Source organism: Didymella exigua (assembly GCF_010094145.1).
Source record: "Didymella exigua CBS 183.55 unplaced genomic scaffold M421scaffold_5, whole genome shotgun sequence".
Lineage (NCBI taxonomy): Eukaryota > Fungi > Ascomycota > Dothideomycetes > Pleosporales > Didymellaceae > Didymella > Didymella exigua.
Window position 1 is genome coordinate 587,412 of NW_022984779.1, and position 27,924 is coordinate 615,335.

General features: G+C 55.1%; 12 protein-coding genes and 1 pseudogene across 13 annotated transcripts; 5 read left to right on the forward strand and 8 right to left on the reverse strand.

Annotated features, from left to right (window-relative positions):
• The first annotated feature begins 1,654 nt into the window (after positions 1-1,654).
• Positions 1,655-3,847, forward strand: M421DRAFT_318842 (uncharacterized protein). The gene is made up of 3 exons (XM_033589273.1): positions 1,655-1,780; positions 1,938-3,291; positions 3,346-3,847. Exons 2-3 carry the CDS (start codon positions 2,014-2,016, stop codon positions 3,685-3,687), a joined length of 1,620 nt encoding a protein of 539 aa, XP_033451960.1. The 5' UTR covers positions 1,655-1,780; positions 1,938-2,013; the 3' UTR covers positions 3,688-3,847.
• A 39-nt stretch (positions 3,848-3,886) lies between these two features.
• Positions 3,887-4,761, forward strand: M421DRAFT_318853 (uncharacterized protein). The gene is made up of 2 exons (XM_033589274.1): positions 3,887-4,212; positions 4,301-4,761. The coding sequence occupies exons 1-2, from the start codon at positions 4,007-4,009 to the stop codon at positions 4,656-4,658; spliced, it is 564 nt and encodes a 187-aa protein (XP_033451961.1). The 5' UTR covers positions 3,887-4,006; the 3' UTR covers positions 4,659-4,761.
• A 26-nt stretch (positions 4,762-4,787) lies between these two features.
• On the reverse strand, positions 4,788-5,353 carry M421DRAFT_417480 (uncharacterized protein). The gene has a single exon (XM_033591479.1). The coding sequence runs from the start codon at positions 5,089-5,091 to the stop codon at positions 4,864-4,866; it is 228 nt and encodes a 75-aa protein (XP_033451962.1). The 5' UTR covers positions 5,092-5,353; the 3' UTR covers positions 4,788-4,863.
• Positions 5,354-6,259: 906 nt separating this feature from the next.
• M421DRAFT_2355 (uncharacterized protein) lies at positions 6,260-7,000 on the forward strand (the record flags this gene model as incomplete). Its single annotated transcript, XM_033588441.1, has 1 exon — positions 6,260-7,000. The coding sequence occupies one exon, from the start codon at positions 6,260-6,262 to the stop codon at positions 6,998-7,000; it is 741 nt and encodes a 246-aa protein (XP_033451963.1).
• Positions 7,001-7,085: 85 nt separating this feature from the next.
• M421DRAFT_417482 (glycoside hydrolase family 5 protein) lies at positions 7,086-8,432 on the reverse strand. Its single transcript, XM_033591480.1, has 2 exons — positions 8,236-8,432; positions 7,086-8,186 (listed from the first exon to the last, which is right to left on the reverse strand). Exons 1-2 carry the CDS (start codon positions 8,392-8,394, stop codon positions 7,146-7,148), a joined length of 1,200 nt encoding a protein of 399 aa, XP_033451964.1. The 5' UTR covers positions 8,395-8,432; the 3' UTR covers positions 7,086-7,145.
• A 1,594-nt stretch (positions 8,433-10,026) lies between these two features.
• Positions 10,027-11,177, reverse strand: M421DRAFT_406019 (carbohydrate esterase family 12 protein). The gene is made up of 2 exons (XM_033590304.1): positions 10,599-11,177; positions 10,027-10,550 (listed from the first exon to the last, which is right to left on the reverse strand). The coding sequence occupies exons 1-2, from the start codon at positions 10,890-10,892 to the stop codon at positions 10,101-10,103; spliced, it is 744 nt and encodes a 247-aa protein (XP_033451965.1). The 5' UTR covers positions 10,893-11,177; the 3' UTR covers positions 10,027-10,100.
• A 222-nt stretch (positions 11,178-11,399) lies between these two features.
• Positions 11,400-13,819, reverse strand: M421DRAFT_56002 (uncharacterized protein; the record flags this gene model as incomplete). Its single annotated transcript, XM_033595352.1, has 8 exons — positions 11,400-12,149; positions 12,187-12,472; positions 12,521-12,691; positions 12,737-12,766; positions 12,814-13,336; positions 13,388-13,503; positions 13,552-13,623; positions 13,695-13,819. The coding sequence occupies 8 exons, from the start codon at positions 13,817-13,819 to the stop codon at positions 11,400-11,402; spliced, it is 2,073 nt and encodes a 690-aa protein (XP_033451966.1).
• Positions 13,820-14,259: 440 nt separating this feature from the next.
• M421DRAFT_406029 lies at positions 14,260-14,852 on the reverse strand (annotated as a pseudogene; the record flags this gene model as incomplete). Its single annotated transcript has 2 exons — positions 14,260-14,450; positions 14,505-14,852. Coding segments are annotated over 2 exons (527 nt in total), but the record flags the coding sequence as incomplete, so codon positions are not given.
• A 246-nt stretch (positions 14,853-15,098) lies between these two features.
• M421DRAFT_98810 (MFS gliotoxin efflux transporter glia) lies at positions 15,099-16,798 on the reverse strand (the record flags this gene model as incomplete). Its single annotated transcript, XM_033598663.1, has 3 exons — positions 15,099-16,131; positions 16,179-16,683; positions 16,720-16,798. The coding sequence occupies 3 exons, from the start codon at positions 16,796-16,798 to the stop codon at positions 15,099-15,101; spliced, it is 1,617 nt and encodes a 538-aa protein (XP_033451967.1).
• A 571-nt stretch (positions 16,799-17,369) lies between these two features.
• On the forward strand, positions 17,370-19,295 carry M421DRAFT_318971 (alpha/beta-hydrolase). The gene has a single exon (XM_033589275.1). It carries the CDS (start codon positions 17,408-17,410, stop codon positions 19,085-19,087), a length of 1,680 nt encoding a protein of 559 aa, XP_033451968.1. The 5' UTR covers positions 17,370-17,407; the 3' UTR covers positions 19,088-19,295.
• Positions 19,296-19,502: 207 nt separating this feature from the next.
• Positions 19,503-20,198, forward strand: M421DRAFT_98812 (uncharacterized protein; the record flags this gene model as incomplete). The annotated part of the gene is made up of 1 exon (XM_033598664.1): positions 19,503-20,198. One exon carries the CDS (start codon positions 19,503-19,505, stop codon positions 20,196-20,198), a length of 696 nt encoding a protein of 231 aa, XP_033451969.1.
• A 532-nt stretch (positions 20,199-20,730) lies between these two features.
• M421DRAFT_21227 (kinase-like protein) lies at positions 20,731-21,144 on the reverse strand (the record flags this gene model as incomplete). The annotated part of the gene is made up of 1 exon (XM_033588236.1): positions 20,731-21,144. A coding segment is annotated over one exon (414 nt), but the record flags the coding sequence as incomplete, so codon positions are not given.
• A 2,889-nt stretch (positions 21,145-24,033) lies between these two features.
• Positions 24,034-27,687, reverse strand: M421DRAFT_417486 (KAR9-domain-containing protein). Its single transcript, XM_033591481.1, has one exon. It carries the CDS (start codon positions 27,489-27,491, stop codon positions 24,462-24,464), a length of 3,030 nt encoding a protein of 1,009 aa, XP_033451971.1. The 5' UTR covers positions 27,492-27,687; the 3' UTR covers positions 24,034-24,461.
• Between the last annotated feature and the right edge of the window lie 237 nt (positions 27,688-27,924).

Below are 27,924 nucleotides of genomic sequence, written 5' to 3' on the forward strand. Positions count from 1 at the left end.
AAACAGTGAGGTCAAGTGAGGTCAAGTCAAACAGTGAGGTCAAGTGAGGTCAAGTGAGGTCGAGTGAGGTCAAGTGAAGTCAAGTGAGGTCAAGTGAGGTCAAGTGAGGTCAAGTGAGGTCAAGTGAAGTCGAGTGAGATCAAGTAAGATCAAGTGAAGTCGAGTGAGGTCAAGTGAAGTCAAGTGAGGTCGAGTGATAGACACCCGGTTCTGGCAACGGATAGACGCTCAGCACGGCCATGGACAGACACATAGACAAGCACTGGACAGACACAAAGACAAGCACACGCACTCGAGTCCATCGGCGTGTTGTGCGCGTGCAGACGGTTACGCTGCATGGCGTGGGCTACAAAGCATCCCGACATGTTCGACGCCAGATCAGGCTTTTCGTCGCCAAGCTGCAGCACGCAGTGGCGACTTGAGTGCCGGCGGTCCGCTTCAAACGTCTGAGCGACACAAAAGGGGGCCAACCAAACAGGCCGGCATGAGCAGCGACGGACAGACAAGCGTGCGAAGAGCATGCGCTGGACGGTGGCGTGGCAGGGGTAGCCTAGGAGTTGGGTGTCTCGTCGTGCGAACCAGAGAGTGACACCTGCGGTGGAACCAGTTTGGTGCGCGCCGTCTCGGGCTGCACTCGCGCAGAGCTTACGCGTGCGTCTGCAGCGACGGCGGCGGTTGTTGCAGACGGAGCATCGCACTGGGTGCGGGCTGGGGCGGCGAGAGGGCGAGCACGGCGTGTGGAGGGGTGGGTGGTGCAGATGTGGCTCATTCCAGCAATTCATCGTGTGGTGCAGGGCCGAGCTTGGGTGGCCGTCGAGTCTGGACGGGATGGCCATGGACGGGCTGCGCGCAGAGACGACAACAACAGCGAGGCTCCTTTTCTGGTCGACCTGGCCTCACGCTCTGCCTTTTCCAGGCTGTGACTTGATTTCTGCATCTCTGGTGTGCTCTGTTGTTCTGCATCTCCGGTGTGCTCTGTTCTGCTGCTCTGTTCTGCTGCTCTGTTCTGCTGCTCTGTTCTGCTGCTCTGGTGTGCTCTGTTGTTCTGCTGCGCTGCGCTGCTCTGCGCTGCTCCCCGTCCAGACTACCAAGTACCCAAGTACACCGGCCCAGCCAGCTCGAACCACGCCGCAGCTCGAACCACGCCGCAGCTCGAACCACACCGCACAGCACAACGGCCCTGAGCACCGCTTCCCCTCCCCCGGACTTGATGCTCCCGGCCAGCCGCTGCGCGGCGGTATGAGCAGCACCAAGAGCTCGCGCAGGTTCCTGCCCAAGTTCCTGCGCCGCAGCTCCGCAGCCAGCACGACGCGGTCCAACGCGAGCTCTGCGGGCAGCGACGCGGGACCGGGGCGGGCAGCCAGCACGCTGCGGAAGAGCATCTCGCTCAGCCGGCTGGCGGCGCGCGCGCACAAAGACGCGGCGCCAGCGGCGGTGGCAGACATGGACATCAACGTGGAGCCGCGGCTGGTGCAGTCGGAGGTGCTGCAGAAGCCCGACGTTGGCGGCGCGCACTCGCAGACGACGGCCACGACGACGTCCAGCAGCCGCTCGCCCGCCGTCACGCGTGCATCGACGACAACGTCCGCAGAGCTGTCCCTCGCAGACCGCAGCTCGCCGCGCGCCTGTCCGCAGCTGACGCTCGAAGAGCCCACGCCCGTCCACGCGCCCGCTGCAGTCGCAGGTGCGGTTGCAGCCGAGCCCGCGCCCGCGTCCCCGACGCCGTCTCCCGCGAGCTCTGCTGAATCCGGCGCCGCGACCTCAGACGTCAACGTCTCGACACACGCCGCCAGCAGCACCAGCACCGCCCCGCCCCGCCGCCAGTCGCTCGTCGCCCCCCCGGCCGATGCCCGCATGATCACGACGCTGCTGGCCCCCGACGCGCCCCCTGCACCCGCCGCCGACTACTTTGGCGCCGTGCAGCCCGCCCCGTCTGCCGCCCTGCCCGCCGCCCTGCCCGCCGTCCTGCCTGCCGTCCTGCCTGCCGCCCTGCCTGCCGCCCTGCCCGCCGCGATGCTGCACCGCAAGATCTGGGTCAAGCGGCCCAACGCCTCGGCCACGCTCGTGCAAATCGGCGAGGACGACCTGGTCGACGACGTGCGCGACATGATCCTGCGCAAGTACGCCAACAGCCTCGGCCGCAGCTTCGACGCCCCCGACGTGACGCTGCGCATCGTCCCGCGCGACGGCGCCCACGCCCGCGACCGCGACCGCACCCTGGGCCCCGAGGAGCACATGTGCCGCACCCTCGACGCCTACTTCCCCGGCGGCCAGACGGTCCACGAGGCGCTCGTCATCGACGTGCCCGTCCGCCGCACCCCCAAGCCCTCGCCGCGCGTGCCCCTCTACTACGCCCACCACGACGACGCGCAGCACACGCAGACGGAGTACTTTCCGCCCATGCCCGCCGCCCAGCCGTCGCCCGCGGCCCTGCAGCACGGCCCGCCGCACGGGCCCCACTCCATCGCCATCATCAGCAACGGCGGCCAGCTGCCGCCGCTGCCCTCGCCCGGCGGCGCTGCTGCGCGCCGCATCCACCACAGCGCCCGCCCCCGCATCGGCCGCACCCACACGGCGTCGCCCACCACCATGGCCGGCGGCATCGCCTCGTCCGCCAGCGTCCGTCCCAACCGCCCGCGCCACGACTCGTCTGCCTCGGCCGACAAGCACTCGCAGGCCTCAAACGCCCCCATCCCCACGCCGCCCGTGCCAATCGAGCCGGCCGCGCGCACCCAGCACGACACGCCGCCGACGGTCCGCGTTGCGTCGCCCCGCCCAGAGAAGAAGAAGAGACGGAAGCCCGCGCCGGCCGAGCCGCCGGGTCTGCCTGCAGGGCTGCTGGACGGCTCCGTGCCGCCAATCAACGTCTTGATTGTGGAAGACAACATCATCAACCTGCGCGTCCTGGGCGCCTTCATGCAGCGGCTGAAGGTGCGGTGGCAGCGAGCCATGAACGGAAAGGAGGCCGTCACCAAGTGGAAGGCCGGCGGCTTCCATCTCGTCCTCATGGACATCCAGCTGCCCGTCATGAACGGTCTGGAGGCGACAAAGGAGATTAGGAGACTGGAGCGTGTCAACAGCATCGGCGTCTTCAGCAGCGGCGGCTGCGAGGCGCCCAACACGAGACTGGGCCTGCAGAACGGCTCAGACGCTGATCTGGTCGAGGACGACAAGCTGGGCGACAGGAGTCTGTTCAAGAGTCCTGTCATCATCGTGGCCCTCACAGCCAGTTCGCTGCAGAGCGACAGACACGAGGCCTTGGCCGCTGGCTGCAACGACTTTTTGACAAAGGTACGCCTTGCCCCCCCCCCGTGCCTTTGAACGCACACTAACAACAACTCCCAGCCCGTCAACTTTGTCTGGCTCGAGCGCAAAGTCAAGGAGTGGGGCTGCATGCAGGCCCTGATCGACTTTGACGGGTGGCGCAAGTGGAAGGACTTTGCAAAGGACTCGGACAGCGCAAAGGACAAGGGCAGCAACAAGATGTCCACGAGCATGGCCAGCATCGCCCCGGCCCGGAAGCCCGCCGCGCCGCAGCTGGCAGCCAGCACGCCAGAGACGAACGGCTCGTCACCACCACAGGAGAATGCCGACCGGAAGGCGAAGAGGAAGAGTCTCGTCCAGGCCCCGCCAGCAGTGCCAGAGGATGAGAGCGAGACACCGACCCCCGACGCCGAGAGTGTGTAATGGACACGGCTGCCTTTCGACGCCGAGGGTGCGTAATGGACATTGCTGCCTTTCGACGCCGAGGGTGGGTAATGGACATTGCTGCCTTAACCGCCTGGTTGCTTGTGTAATGGACACGACTGCCTTGACCGCCTGGATTCTTGTGTCCGGCACCCCAAAAGTTCCACCGTTATAGATTGTACAAACCTTTCTGCCTTGTCGCCCTGCATCAGGGCGGGTCTGCATGTCTGCATGTCGGTTTCCTTTGTCAGCGATTCTCAGCGTTTAGTTCTTGGGCGACAGGTTTGCAGACGCTGCGCGGGTGCGCCAGAGTTTTGAAATGTGCGTGGGGGCAAGAGTTGCCTTGTTCGGGAAGACTAGGAGAATGCCCGTATCGCACCACGAGCGCGGGAGAGATGGCACCGAGAAGATGGTACACGCAGCGGTGCTCTACAAAGTAATTGTAATCGAAGCCAAGCCTTCCACACCAACGTCCACAACGTCCACCCACTACGCCTCACCATCGCCCCACACCCTCCTCACCCCATACCACCCCACCTCCGCACGACTCAGCCCCCCCTTGCTAACACACCCCTCCACCTCCCCCCTCGTCCGCTCCCCTCCCTCCTCAAACTCAGCCAGCACAAGCCACCCCGCCGCCTCACCCACGCTCACCACGTTTCCCTCCCGCACCGCACCGCTCACATACTCGAACCGCCGCATCCTCACAAACCCACTCGCGCTCGCGAGGTCCCGGAGCAGCGGCCCCGCAAACCACGCGCCGAACTCGGTCTCCCGCCCCTCCGCGGGCGACAGCGCGATGCTCGCCAGCGCTCGCGCGACGCCGGATGTCTGCGACGTGGGGTGCGAGGGCGATGGGGGGTGCGAGGGCAATGGGGGCAGCGAAGCGTAAAATCGTATATCAAAGGATACATTCGCGTAGATCCTGCTCACCAGCTCTGGCGAGGGTGTCGCGCCCGCGACGGCGCTGAATTCGGGCGAGCTCGTGTAGGCTAGGTCTGGGAATGTGTAGGTGACCAGGATCGGCGCCGTCGTCGTTTTTGTTGTTGTTGTTGCTGCTGTTGTTGCCGTACTCGTCGAGCTGCAACCGGGCAGGGCGGCGTATTTCACGCCCCCCGGCACGCCCGGGAGGGTGAGCACTTCAAGCGCATGCTCCTGCGTACTTTTAGCTGCAATCTACGCGTACAGCAGGACAGGTCGGGGGCGGGCGCGTGTTACATTCTCGTACCATGCGTCAAAGGCCGAGGCGCTGAGGCGCGCGGGCGCGATTATGCGAGATGATACCCAGAGTATGCCTGCGCGTGATTCCATGATGCCGTGGTGCGGATTTGCGAGAGGTGGAGGGGGGGGGGTGTGCGTTGACGGTATCGCGGGCTTGTACATACGTGCGCGCCGTGTGGACATGGTGAAGGGCCGATGTCGGTATGGAGAACTGTGGGGACTGGGTGCGCGAGTCGTGGGATCTTGGACGGCGGGGTGAGGGCGCTGTTTCTCGATACCTACTTGCTTGCCTGTTTCCTGCCTTGTGGCGTGTGGTCTTGAGTGACTTCCGGTTGAGAGTCTTTTCGGTTTTTGAGTGAGAGACTTCTGATGGTGAGCCTTCTAATGGACAGACTTCTGATGGTGAGCCTTCTAATGGACAGACTTCTGACGGTGAGCCTTCTAATGGACAGACCTCTGACGGTGAGCCTTCTAATGGACACTCGAGAGCTCGACAACATGAGAGCCTCTCCAGCGTTCAAAAACTAGAAGCTACTCGGCATTTCTTTAATTCTACACGATCGGACAGATCTGGGCACATTTACCAACAATCCAATATCCTTCCACCTCCGACCTTCTTCACGGCCTCGTCGCCACTCCAAGTAAACCAAGCCTTTGGCGTGTAATTTGCATGATGAAATCATGTCCAGAGTGAAGAATTGACTTGCAGAGTTGATGGATTCAATGCTTTGTGTCGTCCTGTGGCTACAACAAAAGGAAGCAGAGGTAGCGAAAAGTTATGCAATCAACTGGCCGACTACAACAGCTAACACGACATCAAAGTAAGCTGGTAGATGGGCAATAGTGGTGAAAAAGTGCGTTGAATGTGCAATGAGATAGCTAGCAGAGCCTAAGAGTAGGTCGTGGCTAATCAGCGACTCTGAATATTGCTTGCTAACAGCCTAAGATGTCTGCAATCTGACTTGTAAATCAAGTACAGACCACTGTCAAGACCCCCATCAAGCCCTTCACTGTCGCGGAGAGCAAACAAGTCGAGTCTATGGGTGGGTACGGACTGGATTTGTTCGTTGACAATTATGGATATGGGCTGCTCGACTCCTCGCAGAATGCCACACTACTCCGCAGCATCTTCAGCGTGTCTCTACTCAATCTCATGCTTTCACCATGTTTGCCCTCTCCTTTGTCTACACCCATTCTCACCTCCCTCCCAATCCTCCAACCCGCACCACCGTCCCCCAACCCAAAAGTCCCCAAACCACCTTCTCCATCTGATTCCCACCGTGACTCGCCACCGTGACTCGCCACCGTGACTCGCCACCATGTGTCGCTTCACCCGCATCTTCTGGACTCAATGCGGCCACTCCACCCTCTCCAACACCCCGAGCACACGGAGCTCTGCAACCCAGCCCAGGATTCCGACGACGAGATCCGACAGGGTTTCGACCGCGCGCCTGCGTTCTGCCACCCCTTGCGCGTAGACCTGGAGGAGCTCGGGACGCAGTACCGCGACAGCGATAGAATCGCACAGACCAACCGCCTCTACGCTTTCTGCGATGTGTGCAAAGGTCCTCTGGGGATTGAGTCTGAGCCGCGCGGCGCTGGTGCTGAGATTGAGAGGTCAGCACAGCAATTCGACGACTACACCGACGAGGACCGCATCGATCACGCCAAGTGGCGCCATCTGCGTCTTTCCGACGCGGCCAAAGTTGATGTGGCGCTTCGGGACCTGCACGGCCTGCTGGCGAGCGAGCGTGAAGCAACGACAGCCGCGGTCCAGAGCATCCGCGATGAAACAGTCCAGAAGGCACCTTTCAACCCCCACGGCCCGGAGCGGTGGTGTCTGTTCCGCAAAGCGCACCAGGAGGCTGCGAGCCTACTGGCCATCACAGAAACGTACATGGCGATGCGGATGCCGAGAAGATTCGTCAACGACGTCGTCGAGCGCGTGCAGGATACGTTGATGCTGTTGATGCTGATGCTGTTGATGCTGTTGATGCTGTTGATGCTGTTGATGCTGTTGATGCTGTTGATGACGTTGATGATGTTGATACTGTTGACCATGGTCGAAACGCTGGTAGAAGAAAGTCAGTGAAGACCGACAACGCTGTGTGGGCCGCGATGAAAATGGCAGGCTTGTGAAGATTAAGAAAAGGAAATGCTCAGCATGACGGATGGCGATAGTGGTATATTTTGATGAACAGATTCTATAAATGTTTAGCGCTCCTCAATCACGTTCCTCACTTGTTCAACGCGTTGACCTTCTTTGCGTGCTCGTACACCAATGGCTTCGCCTCCGCGTCATCCAGGAAGATGGTGAACCCATCGTCGTGGTTGCGGCCGTACGAGTAGTTGCTGTACCCGAACTGCCAGTACATATCGCTCATCTTCTCCTCCAAGCTCGTCTTCTGCCACAGCCCGAGGACCTCAACTCTTGTCTGATTGTCACTCTTGCCGAGGTACGCTTGCCTCTTGTCGTCTGTAAGCCAGCCGTACTCCTCGTGCACAATCGGCTTCTTCGCCTTGCGTCCAGAAGCGGCGTGGTCCTTGATCCACTGGACGGTCCAGGGGACAGTCTTGCTCCACCAGTCGGGGTAGCTGTGGAAGACGCCAAAGTCAATGTTCTTCAGGCTAAGCTCCTTGTCGAAGTCGCCTCCATCGGCGCCGTTGTACGCCCAGTCGTCGCTCTCGATATTGAAGCCGCCCTCGCCGCCCCAGGTCACCAGGTGGTCCTTGTCTAAGCTCTTTACATATGTGCTCATCTCATCGATCCACTCAGTGATAGTGTCAGGCGTGCAATTCTCTGATCGAGGAAGATTGCGGACACCATCGGCTCCACAGCGCGGCTCATTGGCGAGCTCCCAAGCCATGATGGCGTTGGAGTTTTTGAAGCGCTGAACAATTGCCTTGACGTACTTCTTGAAAGCAGCCTTGATCTTAGGGTCCCGATAGAAGTCGTCGTGGTACTTGCCGCCCAGGTTGGTGGTGTAGACATCCATGCCACCATAGTCGGCCCAGTTGTTGGTCAGGGCGATGATGAGCTTCATTCCAGTCTTTTCGGCAGCCTTGATAACCTTGTCGAAAGGCGCGAGGTTGATCTCGGCGGTGCCGTTGTTCCACCATTGCATCACGTTCGGCGAAGGACCAGCACCCTCGCCACCATACTGAGGCAGTCCACCGGTGACAGTGGTGCGGTTGCGGTCGTTGAACCCCCAGGTACGGAACACGTTCAAGCCAGCCTTCTTGCCTGCTGCAAGGCCAGCCTCGACATCTGAAGCAAGCTGGTAATGTCAGAATCGATTGGTGAAATATTCTCTGAACACAACTTACGTCGTTGAAGGGAAAGTAGTAGGCATTGGATCCAGCGAAGTAGAAGTCCTTGCCATCAAGCTTGAAGGCAGTGCCCTTTGTAGTAACGAATCCCTTCTTGACTGCGGCAGCGGTGGCACCTGAAGCCAGGAAGGCGGTAACGGCCACGTCGCAACGCATCTTGAAGTGCCTAATTTGTGTCGAAGTTTGGAAGAGTGAGTAGCCTCGATACCTCTCAAGTGCACTCAGACGACTTTACATTTGTACTTCGTGAAATTATAGGCCGAGGCCACGCTTGTCCGCTTTGAGCACGGAGCACTATACAGCGATTTGGCTCCGCTCCGAGGCTCAGCTTACCCCAGCATTTAGATTGCGATCATATGAACTAGCTTTCGTTCCCGGAGAATGATTGGCGCTTTTCGCACGTGTTGTGGTTTCCGGGTCTTGGAGCTATGGACTACAGGCGAAGAACAGCGCAAACCTTGTAACCCAGACCCCTGAGCCAATCTGGGAAGAACTGTGGCTCGCGGACCTGAGCCGTTGAGAAACACGTTTGCCGATTCCTGGAGGCGAATGCGTTTGCCGGAGCTAGGTCGAAGGGAAGGGACGCTCAAAGCTGCTTTGGGCCCGGAGCAATGACTTGCACTCGAATGGCTCTGTGAGGGCAACCGGCTTGCCTTCGTGACCCGTGTAATTGACACACTCGCCTGTGACGAGTAACAAGCGGTAAGGGACCAAACGTACTAGTCACGGCTGTGCTGGCCGCAAGTCGAAGGCTGTATAGCGGGCGCATGTTGCCTAGCCGTCATCGTGCCGGGTGACAACCTTGTTAACATGCTTTGAAATACATTCGATACTGTGCGATTGTGAAGATGCGCGCAGTCGGGCGTCCAGAGAAGCAAGTCCTTGTGGTGGATGTAAGTGAGATGTTGCAACCCAAACATCATTTTGCTACCGGTACCGTACCGGTACGTTTCTTGCAATGCTGACGCCCGGCCTTATGCGTTCACTTAAGGCTCGCCAACCTCGAATTACCGCAAGATGCGACATGTGCGAGAAAACAACCACCTACCCTTCGTTCATGAGTCTACTCGCAGAACTTCGCCTCTGCGAGTATGGCTTGTTATTCGGTCCTATAGTCTTGCCTGCCCGAGTGAAGCGCTCTTCAGTCGATGGCGTTGCAGCCGGCCTATCCTACTCCGACCTGCAGGATAAATCACCAAACGCTTTTCTTGCTCAGACGATAGCTTTGCCACACGGACGAAACCTATAGCACTCTCGAGGTCTCATTCTTGCTTGTCGGAAGACTTGCGACGGAATGGAACAAGAACTTCTTCGCCTACACCATGAGGCTTTCGACATGCTTCAGACAACGCTCCAGCGGCGCCACAGCATGCAACTCAAAATACGAACCTTATGTCGCCTGAGAGACAAACCGTATCAAGATCGGCATTCGAAAAACACACATCGTAAGGATCATATAGGAGAACTGCAGGCGTACCATCGCTCGAGCCGTCGAGGACCTCATTGCCGCTCTCATCGGCTACTTCCCATCCTTCAGCTTGTCCCTCACAGGAGCTGAATGGAGGGCGCGTCACCTAGAGATAATCAAGACAGAAGGAATTCTCCGTATAATTATGTTCAGGACTCTGGCAGAGCACGGGGCCAGGCTCGGCGTCATGCACAGATGCATGTCCACTGTCAACGGAAAATTGGTGGTGCCAAACTACTTTAACTTTTCTTGGACTAACTACGTCCCGCCACAATCCTGGACCAGGCCGCGGTTGTCGGAGTATGAGTATAGACTTTGATGGCAGTTTTAAGACTGAGTTGCAAATCTCTTCGTAAGTTTTACAAATCTTGCGTTCGTTCTACATAGACAAACTCTACGCAGCTGTACCGGCAGCAATCAACGCACTTAATGTCTCGTTCTTCTTGGTCACGCTCTCAAACTCCTCAGGATACTTTCCGACCAATAAGTCACTGACAATTCTCGAGAATACAACACCTCCCCACTCGTTGACGTGAGTGCGGTCACCAGACGCGAGGTTGTACTTGTCTGCTGCAGCTGATCCAATGGCGTTGACGTAGTTGGTGGACGCCTTGTTCAAGTTGATCCAGTGCAACTGGTTGGCTTCTGCGACCTCGATGGTGGCAGCGGTCTCATTGGCAAGATTCTCGACCACCTTTCCGCCACTGAAAGTGCGGCGGGTCAACGGTGTGACGAGGATCGGTATCGCGCCTGCTGAAGTCGCTTCAGAGGCAAAGTTTGCGAGGTTCGTCTTGTAGTCGGCAAGAGTGACGCCGCTGGTAGCTTTTTGGTCATTGTGGCCGAACTTGAGTCGTTAGTCTGCTGCACGCAGTCTCAATCCTGAATCGAATACCTGAATAGTCACGTAGACGCGGTAGTCATCCTTGTGAGTGCCAACTTCGTCAATCACCTGGGCCCAATCGCCACCGGCGCGGAAAGACTTGGTGGTGGCACCGCTGTGCCCGTAGTTCTTGCCCGAGGAGCCCTCCTCAACTGTGGTAGAAAGGAAAGCATCACCCCAGCCTCCATTCGTTGCCGTGGTGGAATCGCCAGCGAGTAGCCAATAGACAGGTCCGTCAGCGCGAGGCTGAAGAGCCGCAGGAAGGGCGATAGTAGCGGGGAGCAAGCTCAGGAGAGCGAAACGCATGATGGCTGAGTGTGCGGAATCTTCGATCCAAAGTCGCGGAGTGGGTAAATGGCTTATACTTGTTTCGATGCCAATACCAATGTCTTTATATACAGAATGTACTAGGGTGATCCTTGCTGCTTCATGAAATTACCCCGTGGTCGAGCGGCGGAAGGGATGCTACAATCCTCCATGGCGCGGCTACATTCACCCGCAGATACAAAGACGCAATTAATGTTTGACACACATCGCTCGCTTTAACCAATCGACTTGCCACCTTCATGAAACATGGTAACAGTCCCGTCGGGCACTAGAGGGCTCGGACCTAGATTGGGAATATTTCCTGCGTTCATTTTGGGGTGTTCTTGGTTTGTGGGGTTGAACATGCGGGCCGGCAGATGATCGACAATATATTCGCGACAATTCCGCCCGAGATACAGTCTTATGTAATGGCAACATGTTTCGAAGCGTTTCGAGAAGTTCTGATTCGGTCGAATAGATGGCGAGATCAATACAGAAGTAGAGAGGTTAGAAATGCATGGCACCACCACCACCACCAAAGCCCATGCCGTGGTAAGCTACATCGTCCCAGATGCCTGCATCAAAGAATTGCTCCATGTCAAAATCCACAGACGTCATGAATGAGAGCGAACCAGAGCTCATATCTTGGCCTGCTCCGAGACTCGGGTCCAAACTGCTAAAGTCCACATTCGCGAGATCTGCGAACATGTTCTGCGGTGGCGTTGGTAATGCTCCAGAGTTTGGACGCAGGATATCGTTTGTGGAGCTGCAATTCGGGGTAGATCGAGCTGCAGTGCTTGGGCTAATCTTTCGAATGTACCATGTTCTGGTCAAACTCGTCACAAGATTCATAGCCCACCAGAAGTCGTGATGAGGTTGCGTGACCTTGTCATAAGTTGTCTCGTTCTGAAATCGGAAGCACAGGGCTTCGAGGCATATGTCTAGACGAACTAGATTTTGCGCTGCTTTGACGTCCCAACCAACAGCTGCATGCGCATCGGATGGGATGCACAGCTTTGCTAAGGTCATCATGGCCGATGGCAAGCGCATCCACTCCGAAAATGAGACAAGGTGGTAATCGGACGCGGGAAACGACAATAGGGTATCAAAGAATCGCTTTGCAGCCTCAAGCGTTGAGAGTAACTCTGCTACGTGTGTGCTACCAGTTGATGGTAGCGGCGTGGACTCTGTCATAGGCCGCAGAGCCACGCTGTGAAGGAGCATGTCGGTATATGCGTGCGAGAGAATGAGCACTAGCTCTATGTTAGACGGTAATTCAAAACAGAAAAGTCACCTTACTCCACTGGCACTGTAAACCCTCGCTGCCTCGCCTCCAAGTATCAAGCTGGGTCTTCAAGAACCGAACGTGCATGACCACGCGAGCATCGGTCAGTCGAGCATCCGCTGCAGCTCCTGTGAACAGAGTATCCTGGACTTGGTCTTCCAGTTGTCGCAGTGAGACGAGATGTCCGAGAACTTCATCGGTGACAAACTCTCCATACTGTTTCAGATCTTGCGCCCATCCAGTCATCTCGGAGTTGTGCTTTAACAAATTCGGCTTTTGCAGAGCTGCGGAGACCCTGGAGCAGAATCAGCGGGGATATGTACCATGTGCAAGAGATACTCACATCGAAGCAAGGTAGTAACAGCCAAGAAAGGCTCGTTGGCGCGCACGCTTCTCCTTGGGATCGATATCTGGTGCCTTCTTGACGTGGGAGAAGAACACAGGCTGGAAGTCACGATGAAGTCCAATGTCAAGCGCGAGCCCAATGACGAGGTGGTGCAGGAAGAAAATTTGTCTGAAATGTCAGGAGAGGTAAGCATTAGTCAAGATGTAAACCTACTGAGTCTTGTGTGAGAACACAAAGTGGTACCTAGGCAGTGTGAGCGCTGCTGCACCAGATGCATGTGATGAACTGACCATGAAAGATATACAAGCACGCTTTGCACAAGTCCCAGGGTCCTGCGCGGGCGTATGATGGTACGGCCGGCGAGCTCCTGCCTGTAGATGGCGTCCAGGGACATTTGGCGTTTGTGCTCACTCCACGAAGCCGCCGTCATCATTGCGAGGAACAACATGGGCTTATCTTGATGAAGCTGCTGAGCTGAGATGTCGGAGGCTAGTGGAACAAATGGAAATGAATCTGACATCTTCCTGTACTGATGTAGGAGGGCATCTGCTTCACCAGAAGCCAGGAGTCTATCAATGAGATCATCCTTGACTGGTTCCTCGCAGTGTCTCGAAGGCCGGAATAAGCCTTCTGGGTGTTGGGCATCCTCAGGCTCCCCAAAGCTGTGTATGCTGCGGATTTGTTCAATGTACTGGCGATCAGCAACATCTGCATCCTCTTCGGTTGGTTCTACAGGCGTCACTTGAGCATCGGGGCGGGGCTCGAAGGACGAGGGAATCGGTAACCAGTTCCCAGGTGCTACTGGTCGTCTGTCTCGGCTTACATTGTGGGCGAAGGACCCAGTGAATGCCTGAGAGCGTTCACAAGAAGTAGGAAAAGGTGTAGACAAACTTGTCGAGTCCGCTGTGCTTTGTGTTGCTAACGGATTGACAAGACTTGCAACAAGTCCGTCAATCTTTTGCTCGACCTGTGAGATGCGTCTGTTGTCTGCTTAGATGCAGTCCTCGAGTCCAGAGTGCTATCCTCACGATGGTGCTCGTAGCTTCCGGGCACGACGAGAAGCCTCAGCCCATGCGCAATCACGTCCAGCGGCAAAACACCTGCGCAAACGATCAGTTATGCATAGCGAAAACAGAAGTACGCGCTACGTGCACAACTACGCCAAACGCACCGTTGACATGTCCCAGCTTGGCTGCTCGGAAGGCAGCGGGTCTTCAGAGAGCGGCACCTTTGACATGCTTGCGAGGTCCGCGCGTTACTCGCTCGCGCCGCAATGGGCTGCTCGTTATCACTCATTTGATGGTCAGGTGTGCGAGACGGACGTGTTGCGGTGTTCAGCGGAGCAAGGTGCCGGATCGGAGGCAATGATGGCGGCCGTGCCGTGCTGACGACAGGGCGCCTAAACGCGCTACCCATCAGTGTCGTAGTCTCTTATGTTATGCAAAAGACCCGATACCTGCTTTTCAAAACAGGATGTCTTCAGCAATGATTTGCATGAGATTTGTGAGTCTAAGGGGCTCCTGGAGACTGCATGTAGGTGTTTTGCTATATTCGACTTTCTCCACGACAAATGTCAGTCCCCTCACACTACTAAGCAGGCCCACAAGCACGTGAGAGCGGAACGACTGATTGATGAGATAACCCACACGAATTGTCCGCGATTCCACATCCACCGACATTCATTGGTTCTGACTTCGACCGCTCCATGCTCATCCCTTCTATAAAACGCTCTAGAACATCATGCCTCGTCACTCAGTCCCAAAAGTTAGTCTCAATGACAATTGCCAGCCATAGAATAGGGTTGCAATGATAGTGATCAGGTTTAAGTGGATGTTCATCGCGTGCGCTTTGGAGAAGGATTGGTTGAGAATCTGCATCTCTACACTAATTTCATCTGCACCTTCGGACACTTTCGCATCGCGAGTTGCTAAGTGCTGTAAGTGACTGTCGTTTGCTTAAATTACTCGAAGAGCCAACTCACATTGGTGGACTCTCTCGATCATAAGCTTCTGTGGTTTTGGACCGTATACAGTACTAGCAGATTCAGGAGTGCAGTTCCTCCCGTTGCCGCAAATATGATCGAGTAGTTCTTGCTGCTGAGCAAGGTCATGGGCCCAGAAGGCGGCAGTGTGATCGCAACCAGGCCAATTAGCAAGCTCTGACCTCGGAAGTAAACTGGAAAGACACAGTTCTGCAGTCTCGTGAAAGCGGATCGCGGGAGGGCTTGGAAGGCAAGCTTGGTCATGACAAAGCTTTGATATAGCTCGATTCCAAGTAACGTGGAGTAGGCAATCAGGTGAAGGGGCGCCATTGCGGCGGCGACAATCGACAGTGTAGGCATATCAAAAGGACCCAGAAGATCGACGATATCCAAAAGCATCGGATAAGAGAAGCGATCACGCTGTAATTCTGGTACAATCGATCTCATTTGTGTCAAACTGCAGCCTGGCCTGTCGGGTACGGCTAATTCTCTACTATCCGTACCGATATGAGATATGAGGTACCAGATAGGACGATAAGCTGCAGCACATTCCAGATACGTCAATGGCTATCTATTCTTGACGCGAGTTGTTCGCTAACGCTCGTGTGCCTTCTTCAATTTCAGCTTCGCCCAGGACACCACGGCCGGACCTGCGTTCGAAAAGGAGATCAAGCTAGCAATTGCACCACAGGCGATTGTTATGAGATGGCTGCTCTTGCATCCCTCCAAGTAGCCCATCAGTACATGTTCGAGTTCGCTGCCGCTAAACATGTGTCTGATCTGTGTGGCGCCAGCATCCAGTACAGTCTTCGAATCGATTTCCGGTAAATTCCGTCCCAGACTTGACAGGAGTCCGTTCGTGAAAGCACCCGCACACGATGCAACGAAGAGGGTCTCGCCACAGTTCTCCATAAACAATGTAAGTGTTGTTACAGCGGCCATGTCGTCTGCTGAAACCAATGCCTGGTTTGCAATTACCGGGATCTGAAGCGCCATGCCGATCCCAACAGCAGAAAGGATTTCGTAACCGATCCACTCGCTCGTATGTGTACGCGCGTTTGATGCGTAGATCTTCGTATCACCGGCCATCACCAAGATAGCGCCGACCAGAAGAAACGGCTTGTAGTGGCGCCAGAAGGTAAGGATGCCATTTGCCACCATTGTCACGGCTGAGATGCCCAGGATGAGTGGTATCAATCGAATTCCACTCTGCGAGGCCGACTTATTGTTGACCGACTGGAACTGGACAGGCAACGTGTACAACAGAGGGAAGTAAGCTCCTGCCAAGAAGAAGATGTAGCAGGCGTTTGTGACAATCATCTTGTTCCTCAATAGATTGAGCTGGATCATGGCTCTCTTGCCCATCGCCCACTCATTGCCGATGAAACATCCCAGGAGTGATGCAAAACCAGCAAAGCTCCCTATGATGCGTATGCTGTTCGGCGGGTATTTGCCGAGCCAGTGCATGGCCAGTACGAAGCACGAGAGGAAGCCAGCTATGAGTATGCCACCGTTGATATCGAGTTGGAGAATCTTCTCTGGCAATGGAGCTTCTTTGGGAGGGACGGGAGACCTGAAGAAAAGGAACATGGCAGTAGCCGCCACAAACGCGATCGGCAAATTGATCCTGGATAATGTCAGTTTGACCATTGCACGCCCGAGAACTGATCTCACCAAAAGCAAAATCGCCAGCCTGGTCCGTCAGTCAAGATGCCTCCCAGGATTGGTCCAAGAACGCCCGAGCTGCCAAACGTAACACCCAGCACGCCCATGTAAAGAGCGCGATACCTGGGCCGAGCTGTGAGTGCTATAATGATGAAAGCTCCAGTCATGATACCACCACTGCCGCAGCCGGCAACGATGCGTCCAAAGATCAGCACTTCGCTACTGGACGCAAGGGCGCATATGATGTTGCCCACCTCGAAGACCAGGAGGGATAGCAGGAAAACTGTCTTCAAAGAAAAGTACTTGTATGCTTTGCCCCAACACGATTGGAACGCAGTGTGGGTGATGACCAAGGACGTACCATACCAGGCGATGTCGCTAATGGTTCCGAACTCTGTGGTAATAGCCGGTATAGCTGCAGAGATGATCGTGCTGTCAAGAGCGGAAGTAAAGATGCTTAGAACGAGACCAGTGATGGTCAAAAGTAGCCGAATACCACGAGGATACACAATTTCTGGAGTCTCGGTATCGTGTTCGTTCGTGGATTCACGCTCTTGCAGGTCGCGGAGCTGAAGCTTGATAGATTGCCGATCAGCGGACCGGTCTTCTCCCTGTCTTATGGCCACCATGATGCGTGACAAGAGTGTGAGAAGAGCTGTAGTCAAGACACTGGAGATACACCGTTCTTGTACAAGGACCTCACTATCATGTGATTCCCCACCCTTCTACATCTAGAGGTGTCGCAAACGACGCCGAGGTGGAGATTCAAGTAGTCAGACGGGAGGCCCTGGGCGTTAGTGGGGCGCGCAAGACAAGTGCGGAGGTGCACCCTTGCTGTCCACGTATCAGTAGGTCAGCAAGAGACGAGCTGCATGTTGCCTAGTCGTTGCTCGGAGACGATGTGAAATGTCGCGTCTGAAAGGCACGCGTTGAGGAGTGACAATCCAGGGCAGCAACAAAAAGGGTGTTAAGATCCCTGCAGCCCGGACACTGGGGCTGACCATCCGGAGCCAGACGATTTTCTAGTTTGCTTCATCACCTGACACTTTGGTCGGCATTGTACAGAGCGCGAAGACTGCGACAGGGCGAAGAGGAGAGCGTGACAAGTCGTGAATGTGACTGGGTGACGTAACCGCTTCGAGTTAGCGTGTCACGCGCCTTCCGCGAGGCGGCAGTACTGTGGACCTTATCTATCGACTCGCCCACTCTCCACAACATTACTACTATGCCTACATAACATGAAAGCGTCTGAGGGGTCCCGCAAAACCTGGACTATAGTCTCCAAGTATCTTTTTACCTTTGGTATCTTTGCGCAGGCCGCAATACTTCTTGTCGTTCTAGGTTCCTACTGCGGCTTCTATCCTTCCAATTACTCGCCACTTCCGGGTCGTGAGGTCGCTCAAGCTCCCACCAACAATGGTCTGACATTGCGACACATCATTCATCATGGTGCGGGTCAGCCAGGACCGCGTGCCAGAAGGCTGGACGTGACAGAAGATCGCATGGTCCAAGCTGAAGCTGCCAGCCATTTCGGGCCATTCATTGTCAAACAGGCTCCCATTACCATCGAAAAACCATCAACTATCCACAAGTATGATGGTCAGAGGCCGATCTGGTCGACAATATCACCAATTTTTGTTGCTGAAGATGTCGCTGCTCCTGATGTTGAAGACAAGGACACGATTATCAGTCTGGCTTCGATGTCTGAGGATGCCTACAAGCCTGGCCCTGCGGATCCGGAGTGGATGGATGTCGACGAATCTTACAACTCTTCTGTGCCCTTTGGATGGGACGACAGTGGTATTCGAGGCCACGTATTTAGCGACGACACCAACTCGACCATCATCCTATCGGTGAAGGGTACCACAGTTGCCATGTTCGAAGGGAATGGCACGTCAGGCCACGACAAGGAAAACGACAATCTGTTTGGCTCCTGCTGCTGTGGACAAGGTGGATCGTATTGGTGGAAACAGAGCTGTGACTGCATGACTAGTACCTACTCCTGCGACGACAAGTGCGTCAGAGCAGAGTTGCGGAAGCCGAACCGATACTATCAAGCGACCATCGAGCTTTATGAAGAGGTACAACGGATCTACCCGGACGCAAACATAATCACGACTGGTCACAGCTTGGGCGGTGTTCTCGCTTCCCTGATAGGTCTGCAGCATGGCATTCCCGCCATCTCCTTTGAGGCATACCCCCAAGCCATGGCAGCAAAACGCCTCGGACTCCCTGCTGCTAGTGATGTTGCTCCGCTACGAAAGAACACGGGTGGTTTCCACTTTGGCCATACAGCGGATCCTGTCTATATGGGCACATGCAACGGCTTCTCGAGCTTCTGTTCCATTGGCGGCTACGCTTTTGAGACGATATGTCACACTGGGAAGCGTTGCGCGTACGATGTCGTCAAAGACTGGGGATGGCGACCGAGTACGTCAACGCATCGTCTACGGTACGCTATTGAGAACGTGTACATGAAGTATGACAAGGCGGCAACATGCGTGGACGAAGATGTCACATGTGTAGATTGCTTCCTCTGGAAGTTTGACGATGGGACTAAAACAACGTTCACCACAACGCCGACTGCTATGCCCACGTCTCGCACAAGAACAAGAACCGAGACCTGCAAAACGCCTGGCTGGTGGGGATGCCGCGATAGAACATCGACTTCTGCGTCGGCAACTGCAACACTAACGGAGCCCATCGTCACTTCCACCTCAGAGTCAAGTACCAGCACGTGTAAATCAGTAAGTACTCTGAACAGCTACGCTCATATACCGCAACTGACAATAATTGCAGCCTGGCTGGTTCGGGTGCAAAGACAAGACAACAGCGTTGACCTCCACTTCTCTATCCGAATCTACTACTGCTACAACTGCATGTACAAGCAAGGGCTGGTTTGGTCGCTGCAACGATGATTCACCTGCAACAACAACGCCAGCAGCGGAAGGGTACGCCTACTATCGCACAGCACCCACAGCGGCCCGAACAGCGCCGTAGCGAGACTGGAGTGATACTCAGCCTGAAGTTTGACAACTTAACATCGTGAAATGTGCAGCCCCTATCACCGTTCGTCTCATCCAAAACACATACAAGCAACAACGGACTCAGTAGCATCATGCCAATCGCGTTAGCTTCCTAACGATGTCACATTCCTGATTTCCTCTAGCGCTTACGTTTACATGAGGCAATAACAAACAGACCTCCGCGTGGCTAGCATGAGTCATTGTCCCAACATTCAACCACTGTACAAGAAGTTAGGAGTTCCGTTGCGCGACAACCATCTACTATTTCACAAGCCAAGAAATACTACCAGACCAAACAATCACCAACATGCTTGATCCAAACTTCCACATTACGACTCGACGCCTCCATCTGTCCTACCTAGATCCTGCCAATGACGCCAACATGTCCTTTGTTGTGCGACTGAACAGCAGCCCCGAGAGTGTTGCTGTTAAAGCCCAAGCAGGTGTGAAAAATTTCCACCATCCGCAGACCATTCCAGAAGCCCGCGCAGCCTACACATCCACTGCTGAGCGCTTGGAGAGAACAGGAAGCGGGCGCTACATCATCTCGCTGCGAAAATCAGACGTCGAATTCAACGAAGAAACTGGCGAGAGAGAGTATGCGGGCATCGTATCCATGCAGCTCAAACGCTACCCGGACCTTGACTGCCCAACGATCCCAGACATTGGTTTTTCGCTCATGGCGGCCTACCACGGCAAAGGGTATGCGACTGAAGCGTGTGAGGCGCTGATGAAGTACTTCAAGGAGGAGAAGGGCCACAAAAGGTTTGCCGGGTTTACGCATCCAGACAACGTCAACAGCCAGAAGTTGTTCAACAGACTGGGCTTTGAGAGTCGAGGAACGATGGAACTTGCAGGCATCTTAGGTGATGGCTCGGCCTTTACTGTGGCGGTCTGGACGAAAAATGTGAGTCTAGATACGAAGCTGAGCGATCTTGGCATTGGGCCAAGGCTGGCTGAAGAGTCGGTAGTGGGCCACTTGAAGGAGTCGGTAGGCGTGTAGACCAGCGGGTTCAATGAACGAGCTTAAAGACCCCAGGAGGCTATTTTCCAGGAAAATCGCTCAAGATGTACGATGTGTGGGTGACGTGTATTTGCCTTGTTGCGAGGATGGCTTTCACGACTGATGCTGGCCGCAATAGCTCACAAGAGATGTGTTCTTTGTCCAGCTTGGAGGCTTTCATATGACTGATACCGCAGAAGTGACAGCTCTCAACCGTCACTCCTTTCTCCCGTGTTGTTACCTCAGCACCCTACTTTGTTCAGCATAGTGCAGACTGCCAGGGCTTCCGTCCAAGCTTTTTAACTTTCTTCGCAGCAGCGCTCGCTTCTGGTCGAGCGTCAGCGTCCATAGTCAATGCCATATTGAAGTACTTGTTAAGCGCATTTGCGTTCATATCATGCCAGCTGCTTTCGCCGTATTTGCTTCTGTCGGCCTGTTTGTCATGCGCTAACAGTAGCCTTGCACTGTCTGCAGTCCTTCTTTTTGCCGCATTCTGTGGATCTTCTATCGGCGGATAGCCGTGGGCGAGAAAGTGCATCACTGCACCCATAGCCCAAACGTCGAGTGCCGGGGTATACATTGGGTCATCCCAATTTATCTCCGGTGGGCAATATGCAGGCGATCCGAAGAAGCTTTGATAATTGACTTTGGAGTCGTAGTGTATTGCCAGTCCGAAGTCTGCAAGCTTTATGCTTATCGACGAGAGATCGCGATTCTTTTCAAGACTCTTTATCAGGATATTGTGGGGCTTGATGTCGCAGTGTACCACCGGTGATCTCTTCTTGCCCTTGAGTAGAACACCTTTGCGTACGAAGGCTAGCGCCTCTGCTAGTTGCTTGAAGATGGTCCACATGAAGCGTTCTGAGAAAGCCGCTTTATCTTCCAAATCCTCTTGCTTCTTGTAGAATTCGTGCAAATCACCGATTGGGCAATGCTCAAGAACCATTGCACGGTCTTCTAGATTCATGTCAAATCATTGTACAAACCTAACAACTAAGTTGTTTTTGGAGAAGCTTTGGAGGATTTCAACCTCGAGTGACCGGCCGTGATCTTTTCGTTTTCGAAACTTTACAGCAACGAGCGCGCCTATGTCCTTCCTGGCGTACTCCATGACTTGCCCTTCTCCTTCTTTGCCTAAGGGTCTGATAAAATGGTAGTGATCTTCGAGCCGCGAATTCGGCGCGGCTGGTGACCGCTGTAGTACGAGACCCGACATTCTGCTCGAAAAGTGAATTGTTTCAACGTTGTGGGCAGTAGTCTTGATTTGGCGCCGCAAGTGGAGTTGGCGTACTGCTTGGACAGAAGAAGAAGTCGAGAGGGTGTGCATGCATTTGATCATCTTCCAAGGTTTGATCGAATAATCAGCGCATGCAACTGGTCTCGAAACCTTGGTTCAGAAAACCCTGACCACCCCGTTCACCATTCAAACCAAGGTTCCTTAGCTCTCGCTTCACATACTCTGTGCTGGATCAGCTCAATACCGTATCATATTTTTCTATTGTGAGACATTCTCCCGTATTTTCTCCCAACAATCTCAAGCGCGCTCAGGCACCTCACACTTCCATGAGTGCGAACTAACATAGACATCCCCAGCTGCTTCTCGGACCCGGGAGGTAGCTGGATCATTCTCCAACACGATACCACTCTTCAAAAAGCTCTCATAGGCCCTACGAGCTGGCAATGCAGCTTGTCACGGACTGGCTCGCCGACGATAAGTGCTACATATGCTTGCGAGACTTTTGTGAGTATCACAATGAGGAGAATATCGACGAATTTGCTCTTGTGGTCATTTCACCGGCGACAACTGCTACGAAGACCTTTAAGTCAGCTCTGTCCTGACAAATAATCCTGCCATGACTGAACGTCCCTTCCAACATGGCTCGAGTAGCATCCTTGATAAGTCCGTTACCTCCACTCACGCCGTTTTTGGTGCGATGACGAACACCTTACGCTCTGTTTCGTCGGGTACCCTCTGACAGAGTAGCGCTTACCAAAATTGCATGATAAAGCCTTGTCATAGACCCCTGAGCGGAAGAGAAGGGGTCAAGCCCTGATCATTCTGCTTTGTAGAAGCACTTCTTTTCTTTTCTGGAGCAACGTTCTTTCTGTACGCTGTACCTTACGTTACCTTCAAGATACTACGTCTCAGGTAGATTTTCGCACCCATGTTTCTCACTCATCTTACCGGTGCTTGCTCTCCGTATTGTGGTTAATCTGGTATATCCTCCATTGTACTTATCAGGTACCACTATCTTGTGTCTATCTACTACAGTAGCTTACGGAATCCGAGAATGGGCCCAATCCTGGCAGCCCGCACCATGAGAATCAACGACACTGCTCCACCCGAGAAATACTCACTTGCTGATTCGGGTTCAGCTACGACAGAACACTTCTTCAATTGATAGGTGCAACCACCTCCTAGAATCGCCTCGCCTAGAGATGTACAACACGGTACGACCATATACAATGTGGGAACCACGCCATCTTGCGATCCCTTCTCATCTACGCAGCTGCTGTACTCGTAGCTATTCCAATATGTCACTTTCCACCACCTGTATCTACGGAGCCACGTGGACAACGCTCTTCTCACGAGCAACATCGGACTACGTACGCGACACGCGATCTTTTGTGTCGAAACGTTGGCTGCTGCAGCCTTCTACGTGCATAACCATGCCAGCGAGGAAGGTTCTGAGATGTCCTGGTGCTGATGTTCGTCGTCACGAGTGGAGATGTATCATATGTATCGTGTGTAGTATGCCTGAGCACATGTGCCTGCAGAATCCACAGCTTTCGTAGATACCAGCTCAACAACTTTCAATATGGCTTTTACTCTCTATAATGTTCACCCAGGATCTGGCCATCAGGCCATATCGAAGATGATGGATGAATTAAGGGACAAGCATAGCCCAAGAGATTCTCATCACATCTGCAGGAATAAACCGTCTGTCGAGCTTAAAGGCCTACATTGATCAGAAAATCGACGCGTACAAACTGCAAGAGGCGACATCAATCCTGACCTTCCAGGGCACGTCAACTAACGCTCCTAACCCATCTCCCAACCTCGACACCGACACCTACTCGGAGCTAGAGACTTCTCACCCACAGACCCTAGAATGTCGACCAAGTTACCACCTCCCTGAGGATAACGCTTCAACCGAGTCTGAGAGTGCGACTACAACGAGTCTCACGACCGACTCAGCCGTATCGCCCCATTCCGAGCCGAGCAGCGCACATCAGCTATAACGCTGCACAGGCACCAAATAGATTCGGATAACCGCCGCGAAGTCGCAGAATTGCACCGAGAAGCCGCAGAGCCTCACCGAGAGAACGCATAGTGCGAAGCGGCTCACCTCAAACAGCTAGATGCAATACTAGACGATGCTCAGGATAGCCGTCAGCACAAGGGCCAGGGAGGGACTTATAATCGCCAGAACCAGTCGCACAACAATAGCAGCAGTGACGCCAATCAAAGTCTACAGCCACACAGCGCGAACGTGCCGGGCTTCATGAAAGCGTGTTTGCCCGAGCGACCAGAGGCAGAGGAGCCGCCCGCAGACGACCGGCCAGACGTGAGACGCTGCAGCGTGGGTAGGCCCACGGGCGTGCGTAGGCCCACGGGCGTGCGTTTGCAGCCGGGCACCCGGGAGCACAGGATCGGACGGTGTGATGAACATTTAAACAAGACTGTCTTCCTTGACAATATGGAGACACAACGGGTAGGATAGAACGGACATAGATGGCACGAACATGCGTGGAAGTGCTCCGGCGTGGCAACGAAATGTGCTTTGGCGGAAGCTCGACACCAATAGATGGAATGCGACAGAGGAAATAATGCTGACGCATCGATTCACTTTGGTATCTCTATCTCTACAACGCAGTGTCTGAAAGTGAAATATACCATTAGTGTCCTCCCTCCTCGCAGCGCACTGTCCTGCAAGTTCAACGTTGTGGTTGTACAGAGGTGTACGTGTTGTGACGTTGTTCCGTCCGTTGGTGGTATAGAAAAGCGTGCTGTATCCGAAAATAAACCCCACAAAATCAAACAATCAAACTCCGGGGTATAGGATGGTTTCTCTCTACGCGTTATAAACGCCGGCGCATGAATCCATGCGCCATGTGGAAAACGCCTCTTGCTCTGTAGAATGCTAATTGTTAAAGCCGTCGCAGGTGTAGTGACGAGTGCTAAAATGAACCAGCCAGGGTTCCAAGAGGTTGAAGATAGCTGCATCAGTCATCGAAGAGATATGATCGCTTTGAAGTAACCTATCTCCAAGCTCGCCTATCCCCAGCGCTCGACTGCCGTCCGCTGACTCCAAGGCTGGACTGTCGACCACTGACACGGCCATCGCCAGCCCTGCTCTTCCTGCCCTCCTCTGCATTGGCGAGTCTGCTGGTGGTGCGAGCAGGTGTCGTGGCGGGAGTAGACAGGTGGTTCGCTGACGAAGTACGTGATTTGGGTGTAGGCAAAAGACTGGTGCGCCGGCTGTTCATGGCACTGGCTGGGCGTGCAGTGCGACGAGCGATAGGGCTCTCTTCCCCAACACCGTTACTGTCGTCGTCTGCGATCGTCACACGGCGAGCGGACACTGGAGTCGACGTGGAGGGTGATGAATGCATGAAGGTGGGGCTTTTGAGAGGTGTAGAAGGTGCTTGTATCGTGCTTGCGACAGGGCGTCTCATAGACGATTTAGCGGGAGTTGCGGCTACCGAGTGAGCAGATGGAGGGGGCGACAACACAGAAGATCGACCCAGAGGGCTCCGAACAGGAATTGACGATTGACCAGACACGCTTCTGAGCGGCGTAGAAGCTGGCTTGTGATAGTGCCCAACAATCGTATCGCGCATGTTGGTGCTAGCGTTCCATCGCGGCTTGTGTACAGGTCGTTCAGTTGGGGTCGATGAGCGGGTTGTCCTTGTGGGCGTATTGGCCATGGTGCGCGCGATAGTTGGCTCAAGGTAGGTTGAGGGCAACGATTTTCGCGTCGTGATGCTTCCCGGTATGACGGGCAGGCTTGAATACCGGCGATTTGGAGGAACGGACGTTTTCGTCATGGAGGTGCTGGACTGACGCGACTTACGGCCTGCAGGAGTCGTACCATGATCGCTACCTTTACGGCTCATGACAACACTGGATGCAGGCGAGCTGCCAGGTGTGTCGAACGCTGAAGATCCTTCAGTGCGTATCGAGAGGATAGTAGAGACAGAGTCTCGTAACTTGCGGGAAGCGGAAACTTCGTCTAAGATGGCATCCATGCCCTGAATGTCCTGCTCCAGGTCGGCCATCTTTTGCCGTACGTCTTGCTGGATACGCAAAATTTCACCGTTGGCTGTCGACCTGTTCTTCATGCCGATGTCAATCAACTCAACAACCCTCTTGATCGATGGCGGGTAATGGTCCCTCTTGTCTTTGTACTTGGCGATGCGTGGGCCAAGCTTTTCGTCATCAGCATCGTCAATAGCCTGCTGCAGCCTCTCGATGCTCTTGATCGTCGAGTCGTACATCGCAACGGCTTTGCTACCTGCCTGCCTGAAGCTGTGCACCCATTTGTCTTCACCGAGCTCCTCTCTCAAGGCATCTGCTTCAGCCTCGAGGTTCTTCTCCTGTTTCTCAAGCTGGTCCTTTCTGCGCATCAGCTCGTCGCATGCAGATGGAAACATGGTGCTTGCTCTCATCTCGAACGAAGCTAGTCGCATGGGGAGGAAGTCGAGCGATGCACGCAACGGCTGCAGCTTGGCGAATATCTCTAGGAGACGGGAATTCTCTTGTTCAATCTGGGGAATCGGAGACCTGGGTGACAACACGGTGAGCGTTGGCGGCATACTAAGCCGGTTGTTGAGCGTCGTGTTCTGGCGTGGGGTCTCTTCCACGATGGTCTCGAGGTCGGCAATGTTGTAGTTCTCAGCAGATTCGGCGACGGAGTCGGATATGACACGATGTCTGCGCTCCTCCATCTCGAACACTAGACGGCTGAGCGTTTCCACTTCAGCACCGATCTCGCCAAGCACTGTATTCCAAAGCTCTTCCCACTCCATGGCGATCTCGACCTGGTTCTTGACGCTCTTGAGGGTCATCTTGATGCCATCCCAAGTGCCTATGATCTCCTCCATCTGAGTGACCAGGGTGATCTGATCTCTCTGGGGCAGGGCGGCGATGTCAGGTCGCGACTGCAGATCTTCAATGGCTGTGATGTAGACGTTGACAAGACGCTCGAACTTGCTCATGGCGGTATCGACATCGGAAAGACCCTCTCTACCAGCGGCTGCAGCCCACTCGACATCGTCGTCGGCATCGAGCCCGCCGAGCACTTCTGTAGCCTTGGCCATCCATAGCCGGATATCGTTCGCTGAGCTGTGTAGTGCTTTGCCGGCAAGTATGGAGGAAGGGAGCGCGGTGATCTCGGACGCAATCGTGGTGGGTGGAAGCTTCATCGACGTCAACTGTTGGATCTGGTTGGTGAAGCTCGCCTTGGACAAGGTGTAGATGGAGTTGGTGCGGTGGAGGTGATGGCGACGGGCAAAGTAGGACGCCACGTTCATGTCATGGTTGCTGTCGAGTACTGAAACTTGTTCCTGGGGAGGGGTGTCCTTGGGCGGTGGTGTGGGCGGGCGTTCTACATCCGCGACGGGAGTGGTGTCAGACTCGGCGACGGTTGCAGCGAGGCTTTTTGTTTTGGCAATGTCCGGCAGACGGTACTTCTGCATATCGAGGACATCGTCGACCTCGGCCTCGGACTCAGAGGGTAGAACGCGGTCGCTGGTGCTGATGACGCTGCTGATGTCGCTCTCCAGGTCGCGCTCCATGACCAGCGCCGGGACGCTCTCGCCCGTCAGCTGGGGAATCAGCGGCGTGCCGAACTGGCTGCCGGGGCCGGTGCTCCAGGCGGTGCCGCGGCGCTCGATGCTGAATGTGCGCTTCGTGGAGTGGAAGTCGTCGAGCTGGCGGATCTTCTCCTCAGCAATGCGGCCAATGGCGTTCGCCGAAGGCGCGTTCCTGCTGGCAGCGTCGGTGGTGGCCTGGTTGAGGAACTTCATGCGGGCCAGCAGCGCGGGCGAGACGTTGCGGGCGACTTTGGTGGTGCTGTCCAGGATGCTGCTGCTATTTGAGGCAGTGCGCCTGAGTTGGGTGCGCGGCGGTGACGAAGCGGTCGCTGCCGTGCTGTTCGCTGGCGCGGGAGGGCAGGGCGGTGTCGATGCCACCTCACTTGTCGCGGGGCTGTCGGCCGGTTGCAGCGCAGGCAGACTGTTCATGGGGTCATTGTCTGCTGCTGAGCCCCGAATGCTGCTGTGCGTCATGGAAGTGAAAGGGAAGGGGAGCAGCAGCGGCTGTGCGGGTCTTGCGCAGGGTAGGAGCCTGAGCTGGGTCGGGGAAGTCGCGTTCCCTGGTCGTTGTGCCGTCGTCAACAAACAACGCTGCGCGCATAGAGCTAGCCTCGGGCGGGTGGTACAACAACGTGATGGACAAAGATTTGCGTGTAGATGCGCCCGCCAGTCCCCTCCATCGTCCGTCAAAGATAAGTTTGACTCTGCAGGACATTGCTGTTTCATTCAAAACGGCATGTCCGCGTTCCTGAGACTCGGCCCCCAGCGAACCGCAATCTTGACTAGCCTGACCCCTGTTTCCAGAAGGGACATCATGTTAATCTCAGACGCCACCAAACCACGTCCGTGTCCCCGTTTCGTCCAAGGGCTCATTTCCCTTTATCGATCCTCGGTAGCTTCCGTGGAA